This window comes from Asparagus officinalis, chromosome 5 (assembly GCF_001876935.1).
Source record: "Asparagus officinalis chromosome 5, Aspof.V1, whole genome shotgun sequence".
Taxonomy (NCBI): domain Eukaryota; kingdom Viridiplantae; phylum Streptophyta; class Magnoliopsida; order Asparagales; family Asparagaceae; genus Asparagus; species Asparagus officinalis.
Genome location: NC_033798.1, coordinates 86,039,681 through 86,048,801, shown reverse-complemented (window position 1 = coordinate 86,048,801; position 9,121 = coordinate 86,039,681). Strand labels below are relative to the sequence as shown.

Genomic DNA, 9,121 nt, shown 5'->3' with positions numbered 1-9,121 from the left:
AATTTGTAGTCTCTTTCTGTCAAAGCATTGCAAAGATCGTTATTTTGTAATCTTTGTTTTAGCTCTTTGATATGCGAGAGTCGTCAAATTGTAACTCCCAATGTTGATTGTGAAGGTTGTTGATTAGAGTTTTCATCAGTTATTGTGAAGGTCGTCAGATTGTAACATTCATTGATCTACGTGAAAGTCTTCAAATTATAACATTCTAAAAGTCGTCAGATTGTAACTTCCATCATCGGTGTTTGATGGGGATAAACTATCTGTAGTGATTTTTAGACAGCCTACAAAACTATTTTTTTATTGACTAATTACCTCTTTTTAGAGCTAGAAATGAATCGAATAGAATAGAAAGATGTTTACATTTATATTCAATTAAACATTTAAATAAAAATCATTCTATGAATTTCTTTGAATCCAAATACTTTTCAAATATTCACAAATATTGATCAAAACATTGCCATCTTTTTATTTGATTTATAATTCATAGTTTGTGAATGTTAAACTTGTTAATAAAAAAGATGTTTCTATATGGTTAAATAAATTTTGTTTGAAATTTGATATAGAGCTATTTGAGTTTGTCTAAATTAGTATAAAACTCAAATAAAAATATAGATACTTAAAAAAACATAATATTATGCTTATAATAGTACAAATTACAGGAGAGAAAATGCTCAACAAATATTTGATAATCAAACGAGCTGAATATACATTGGATTAAATTTTATTTATTTATCAACCAAATACTAAAAACAAATACTAAAAAGTATTTGTTTACCGTTAAATGAGCTATTGGTTCAAATAGGACCGAATAGTCACATGAATGAATTGTTTGTCAATTATTGGATTCTTTTTTCCCACTACTTTCTACAATTATTAATGAATTATTTAAGGAAATATCAAGTAGACCAAGGTTCATGACATTAAAGGGAAAAATTGCAAAATAGACCGTTTTTATGAAATATATAGCGAAATAGACCACTTTGAAAAATAATTAGCAAAATAGACCTCTTTTTGGCCAACAGGCAAAAAAGAGGTCTATTTTGCAAAACCGCTCAGAAAACATACAGGACTAGTAGTCCCGTATGTTTTAATCACGGATTAGTAAAAATTTCTACTCAGAAAATATACGGGACTACTAGTCCCGTATGTTTTCTGAGTCACTAATCTGTGATTAGTTGGCTCTAAACATACGGGACTAGTAGTCCCGTATGTTTTCTGAGCCTTGTTTTTCAAAATAGACCTCTTTTTTTTAAAAGAGGTCTATTTTGCTAATTATTTTTCAAAGTGGTCTATTTCGCTATATATTTCATAAAAATAGTCTATTTTACAAATTTTTCCGACATTAAATGTCAAATAAATGTCTATCAAACATTAGATTATTAGATTATGAGATTTGTGCATGAATAAAGTGGGTGACGATTTTTTGGTGCATATTTTATGGCATGGATCAGGTTTACTGGATGCTTTCTCCAAATATTACTATCTTCATATCTTTCTCTACCCTATAAATTTTGTTTTAATACTTTATTTTTTTTAATTTTTTATTGCCTAGTCTATGACATATTGATGCTCTTTGCATGAAGCTTTGAGAAGAGTAGAGGAAGAAAGGAGGCAAAAGAAAAGGGTGAAATTGATAAGTATAAGATCACGAGAAAAGAGCATAATAAAATTTCCACCTTCGGCTTGTCATTTTAGGATATCACACAAGTTTTGGCATTCCCAATGGCGGAGGCAAAAAAAATTTCCCAAATTTATTTTCATGATGGATTATTTACAATTCAGTAAATTGAGATACGGTGTAATTACACAAAAGTGACTTTATAGTATACGTATAATTTTATTTTCATGATGGATTATTTACAATTCAGTAAATTGAGATATGGTGTAATTACACATGAGTGACTTTATGATTTACGTATCTACATGAGTAATCATGAAACTATGTATTGTAGTTACATATATTTAATCTTAGGAGCTGCTAGTCATCTGGGCTCTGGGGGTCACCTTTATAGTTACATCTAATAATCTCAGGATTAATTGGTGTAGATAGGCCGATGATTACTCATGTAATTACACCATAACTTGGGGTACCAGACTGTAATTAATCCGTTTTATCAAAATCTATTTCAGAATGAATAAATTTTCAAAACAGCCTCAAACCAGTTTTTAATTTTCAAAACCGATCTTTTTTTTACCAAAATCGACCCACTTTTTGCCGCGTTAGCTTAATCTCATTCCTAAACAGTCGGGGTTGGCAACCCCGACTTTTTAGGAGGTTGTTAAACCCCAATTAGAAACCTTAAACCCGATGTTTTATGTCCTAAATAGTCGAGGTTGGCAACCCCGACTAATTAGGAAATGAGATTAAGCTGACGTGGCAAAAAGTGGGTCGATTTTGATTAAAAAAAAAGGGTCGGTTTTGAAAATTAAAAACTAGTTTGAGGGCTGTTTTGAAAATTTATTCATTTCAGAATTACAGTTTCCAGACCGTAATTACCAAAAGTATACTGCAACCAAAATACTACCGGAGTTTTCTTTTGTTAGCTTCACTTCCGACCTTTTCACCTCAATGTAAGTGGGTTCAGTCACATATATTTAGCCGGAACCAGGATCCAAATAAACCGGCGACTTCGTCAGTGATCACCGGCAATGGAAACCGACCAGTGGTCGCCGGTAATGGGTACCGACCAGCGGTCGCCGGTAAATGCTATATATTTTGCTTGTATTTTCATCATCATAGAGTTATCACGATCTCCGTTCCTTTATTTTTCTAAGTAATTTGACGCCGATCAACCAAAATCGAAATCCTCGATCCTTCTTCGAAAACCTAATTCCGAAAATCCCTTATCTAATCAAGAACCCTAATTGTCTCCAAAAGTTGCCTTTTAATAGATAAACGTAGAGGTATTATGAATTTATCCAAATTTTCAACGTCATCTGAGATAAATACAAGTTTTTCTGAGCTAAATGAGGATTCTTTCTTTATGGCTAAGTGGTTAGGGATTCAAGCAAATTGGCAATGGTCCTGCTTTTATTTAAGTTCTGCCCCTATTAAGTAAGTTTTCTGTACGGAAACAATTATCATGTTCGATAGAGAACCAAAACTACAGACATCAATCCTATTTAAAGCATAATTTTTTTTATTCGGTAGCTATAGCACGAATTGCTAAAATTTTGGGTTTTATGAGGTTTGCTTGCTTCTCATCGATTTCACCATCATTATTACAAATGAAAGCCTTGTTCAAGAATTTTCTAGCCTAAGTAGCAATGATGCTTATTTTATCGTCAAAAACCGTGAAATGGTTCGGGTACTATTGTTGAAATACTAGTTAATGCTGATGTGCGCGCTTCCTAAATGGCTCTGAAGGTGATGCTTCCTGATGAGGAAAACATTGGCGTGCATGTTACGCTTCAAATATTAAGTTTCCCCCATCAGTCAAAAGCTAAGAAATATGGGACCATAATCTGCATATATGCGGATGATATTGCTTTCTGGTGGTGGGATTGCGGGAGGTGAATATCCTTTGTTATAGCTAATTAGTGACACAGAATTCTGACGAACGGCTTGAAGTAAGACCGAGCTTCCAAACATCTAGAAAATGTGCAGGGCTTCCAAAAGTTTCCAAACATTGGCTTATTTCTAGGACAAAGCAGGCTTTATTATCTACGAACATTAATACTCTACGTAGTCTCAGCATACATTTATCTTTAGCTTAATCTTGTAATACAATACCATATAATCAACGATCATAATACAAACATAAATATTTTTTACTCATTGAGTTGCAATCTTACATACATCTTAAAATGGCACCTATTTTTGTAAAGCATGCGACGGGTTATTGGCTGAGTTATCCTCGGCTTTGATGGTCTCTTTTTTATGAAGTCATAAGATGGACAGTTCACTACTCCCTGGAGTTTGATTAGTAGAATATACTGCAAATTTTGCATAGAAATAAATTAAGTATTAACAGACTTCAAAAGACAGCAAATTGTTGCCACATGCCTTCTGTATGATTACATACCCTTCTGATCTGTACATTAAAATATTTATGAACATACACACATGACATATTTAGATGGCTGCAGGGTTCTAGATTCATATGCAGCTGTAGGTTTTGTTAATCTTTAAGTATGTTTGCTATACCTTCAGCATAAGGTGGCATGTCTCATTGTGAAGATTATTGATGCCTGCTTTACACCATCTTCTCAAATGACTCAAATTTGTTAAAAAATGACCCCAAATATGTAAAGGAAGAAATTATTATCAAGTGTAGCCCTTTCTTCCATATGTAAAGTTCCTCTGTGTCATTCCCTAACACTGCAAACTATGCAATCAAATCATTCCTTTCCAATAGACCTTATGTACGAGCATCAGCACGTTAACACAATTAATTGGCATGTGCAAGTGCAAGTTTCATTTCAGTTTCACGTTTATCATTTGACTTATCGGTAAGCATGTCATATATAGAACATGAATACCACAAATTAGAGCTAATATATAAGTTTCCAATCCTTTTGCAACTTTGTTTGCTCTGTTCTTTGTTTTTGATGTAGCAGCTTCATTAACCAATGCAGGACGACACTGCAGTTGATAATGGGACATGTGGAATATGTACAGATATTGTCATAGACAGAGGGGTTCTAGACTGTTGCAATCACTGGTAGGTCCTGGGCATGCAGGTTCCTCTGTCTGTCTCAGCTTCAAATACTTCCCCGCACATTATCCTAATAACTTTCTGACGGATACTTTTCCTTGTTTAAATCCTCTCAATGATTAACATACATAAGCTTCGCATTTCCTAGGTTTCTAGCTTTAAAACTATTCTTCTCAGTGAGCAATTTCTTTGTTTGTCGGATCCTTGCCCTTGTTTTTGGCCTGTGCTCATGTCATGCCCTCTTTTTTTTTTTCCTTGCATATGCTCACTTCATGCCCTTTTTTTCTCTGCGGCATGTGCTCACATCATGCCCTCTTTTTCTCAGGCCTTTGTTTTGTTGCTTTCAAACATGACTTGTTCTAGTATGTTTTGCATGATTTCATTTCTCTTTACCACTTTTCTCCATCTACAACAGACCCGAAATCTCTTGCACTGTATATTGGTTCCTGACAATCTATAGACGTTTTTTTTAAGATGAATGTTCTAAGTTCTTGCACTTATAAATACATTTACTGAATGTCAGGTTTTGTTTTGCGTGCATTGACAACTGGGCTACCATCACAAGTCTCTGTCCAATGTGCAAGAACGAGTTTCAGATGATAACCTGCCTTCCAGTAAGTTAATATTCATCTAACCCAATTTTTGGTCAACACTACACAAGTCTATTCCCAGGAAACCTCTTTCCTATGGAAAAGTTTGTAAGAGTGCCACCGTAAATTTCTTACAATTTCTTTTTGAATCTTATTGATCTGAATGATAAAGTTCTAGAATTTTAGATCTGCAGGATTACTTATTTCTTTAATTAACTAATTGAAGGTGTATGATACAATCGGAAACATCAAAGCTGAGGATTATTCACTTTCCAGGTAGGAGATACTACATTCTGTCCTTTACTGCATCTTGATTTAACTTTGAGCTTTCAAATACTCACTGACTTTCTGTGGAGTTAGCTCCTAATGTTGCAGCCTTGAAGAGCATCCTTTGAAAAAATTGTATGCCATTTTATTTATAGCCGAGTTTTGTCATCATAGCCTATATTGCATTTCTATTTGCTGCTTGTCTTATTTTAAGTACACTAGTATGCAATACGTGCGATGCACGTGATGCATATTAAGAAATTATAAGAGTTGAATTATTTGAAGGGCAACTAATATTTTTCACTCAACAACCTTACAGTTATTTATTAAATAGATTGATTAGTATAGGAACAACTACGTTAAATGAATTTTTATTTGAACACGTTAAATAAAAATTGCATGAGAACATAATAAATCATTCTAGATAAAATTGACCAAAAAACTGTACGCATAAAGCATAAAGCTTTACAAGTTTGATATTAAAATGGCTGAAACTTTAGGAGATCAGATGCTAACTACAATTTGAGTGTATATATTGAGTCTTGATGTGTGCAAAATATACCTGACATGAGATCATTGTTTATATATTTTATTTTATTTTTGGTAAATGGAAAAGCTTTATTTCGTTCACCATTGAACATTTGGGGTACATCACAAACTCAGCATAAGGACCTAAGTTACAAAAGCATCAAATTACAAAAGCATCCAAAAGACAAGATTATGATTCTTCATTCCAGCTCTTACATTCCTCGTCCAATTTACTATTAAAACTAAAGCGTTAATATCATTGACAATGACATTATGCTCCGTAGATCTCTGAACAAATATACGTAATTTTTTTTTGCTAGAGTGTATATGTGGTAGCTTAAAAACTCATCCTCTTCAACTATTGTTTGAATATGTTCCCTCTTATTATGCAAGAAACCTGTCAACAAGATAATTTTAATAGCGAGGCTTCCACTCGAACATTACAATTCATAATCTCATTCCAAACTTGTATTGAATAAACACACTAAAAAATAGGTGATTGTGATTCTCTTCAAGACCCTGCACACTAAGCACAAGTTGGTTTGAAGAGAAAATCGCCATATAACATAATTGATCATAGGTAAGGAGCTTAGAATGAAAAACGTGACATAATATGAAGAAGTGCTTAGGTATAGACCGGAATTTCCTATAGTATTACTCTACTGAACAGGTGAAAATATAAATGATAATTTACAATATAAATCATAGATTAATATTATTCCCATCATAGTTAGCATGAATAGTTGAAATCAAGCCATTTGCACCACCAAAATATCCAGTAGCATAATCTTTAACATTTAATATTTGCTTCCACATCCAAGAGTCCCCTTGGTTAGCTTGATCCTGCAAAAGAGTTGCATTTTTTAAGTAAGTATTATGGATCCATTTGATGCATAAAAAACCATTTTTAGGTGAATGAGCTAAATAAAATTGATAGCAATGACAACATTCGAGGTCCTCATAGGATACATTTCTAAACCACAATCTCTCTTTTGTTAACAAACAATATTCTAGAAAAGTAGAGAAATGTTTATAGATTGCTTAGTTTTCTCCCATAGACAGCTCTCGTATAAATCATCTATGTTGCTCAGTATTTTTTTTTGGCAAAATATAATTGCTAGTCCGAAATATTTGAATGCCTATAATAACACTTTTAAGAAGTTGGAGCCTCCCGGCATATAAAAGCTTCCTACACTTCATCCACACTCGAAACCTGAAATAAGGATCATTGTCAATCATTGTTTATATCTCTTTTATGTAAAGTAAACAAAGCTAAGGTTTTTTCCTCTAAAAGAATAAATCTGAGCTACTGTGTTAACAAGTCTCCAATATGTATTATTTATATTTGTCCATTTATTTGAACATATTTCTTTGAATTTTGGAGGATTCTTTTTTTTAATTCTAAATATACATTTGCCTAAAGAACCTGACGCTATGTCCGAGAACCACAATCCATTAAAGCTGATACATAACCCAACCTGCACAAACTTTTGTCATCCCAACATCGTGAACACCATGTCATCACAACTTCCTATCCAGTAGTTTAACACCTGAATACAACTTCAGATTGAGAAGACGTGTTAAAAACTTTCGAAAATTATATGCCAACCTACCAGTTATATCCATATCCAATAAAATAATAGATATAGTTTGAAATAATGACCGTGTTATATATTAAGGTCGTCCTCATTACTATAAGGTGCAACTTCACTAAATTTCATGGCACAAATCATACTAAAAATCATCTTATAGTTGTCAGATATAATTCGAAATGAGGAGAACTGGTGAATTTCGACAAATCATACTAAAAATCATCTTATAGTTGTCAGATATAATTCGAAATGAGGAGAACTGGTGAATTTCGAAGGACATGAGTAATAATCATCTTATAGTTGTCAGATATAATTCGAAATGAGGAGAACTGGTGAATTTCGAAGGACATGAGTAATAAAAATTTATAAAACTTGTTAAATGGTTGGTGTGGAACTTTATTATGTTGGTTAGGTAGAATAAAACACTGCTATTGTGAACACAAACACATGTTGGCATAAAAGGAAAAAGAAAGAAAAGAAACCATGAAGGATGAGGGCTTTTACATTTATATTTATGTCCAAGAGCTGATTTAGAAGCATGCACTCTCTATCTGTTTTTAAATTCTTATCTCTAACAAGCAAGTCATAGTATGTAAATTGATAGAGTACCCAAACTGACAAAATAAATCAACAGTCCTGTATATCAGACTGCAAAACCATTCATTTTAATTTATATTATCAACCTCTAGAAATTTACAATGCTAAACTCTTTAAAAATTTAGAAATTTAGGTGAAATGATATTAAAAGGCTATTTTCCAGTAAAATAAAGCATAAGTTGATTAATGGAAAATAATAAAATATGATGAAATAGTTACCTTGATAGATGAGTTCTGCCACCAACAGCAAATCCCTCCAACAACTACATCATAAAAAATAAAAAGAAAAATTAACAAAATAAAAATATTACCAACAAAAAGGAAAATTAACAAAAAATATTACCAACAGAGAGCAAATTGCAATTGATAATCGACAAACTACATAATAATAATAAGAAATGAAGAATAAGAAACTATAATTATAATTACAGTTACAATTATTACAATTACAATTTACAAAAAATCAATATTTACCATCAAGGAATTAGATTATATTTTCTTCATTATAATCCAAAAAATTAGCAATTTGTATAAGCAAGAGGCTCTGTGAATTTAATATTTTCATTCAAATTGGAGTTGAGAAAGGAGGAAATTTGAGTAGGCATTGCAATTAGTGACAATTTATTGATCATGTAATGGGATGGGATGAGATAGATCAAGGAGGTTGGGTTATGAGAGAGGAGAGGTAATTGATGGGTGGAGTTACAAGGAGTTACAAATTGAGGAGTCGATTAGTGCCATGAGAGAAAAATCGGAGACATGAGAAGATGGATTTAGGGTTTTACTGAGAGATGCGAGAAGAGGGATAAGGAGAGAAAACCCATTTATGCTATTAATGTAAAGATCCAAAGGGAATGTTCTTCTCTTTTGGGAGTGAAGAAGCTGAAGA

General features: G+C 32.7%; 1 protein-coding gene across 1 annotated transcript in view; it reads left to right on the top strand.

Annotated features, from left to right (window-relative positions):
- The window catches only part of LOC109840004 (uncharacterized protein At4g10930), a 20,041-nt gene continuing 13,451 nt past the window's right edge, over positions 2,532-9,121 (top strand). The window contains exons 1-4 of the mRNA XM_020408491.1: positions 2,532-2,700; positions 4,579-4,664; positions 5,182-5,272; positions 5,475-5,524. Of these exons, the coding sequence (XP_020264080.1) occupies positions 2,650-2,700; positions 4,579-4,664; positions 5,182-5,272; positions 5,475-5,524 (278 nt within the window). The 5' untranslated portion in view covers positions 2,532-2,649. The remainder of the gene's footprint in view (positions 2,701-4,578; positions 4,665-5,181; positions 5,273-5,474; positions 5,525-9,121) is intronic.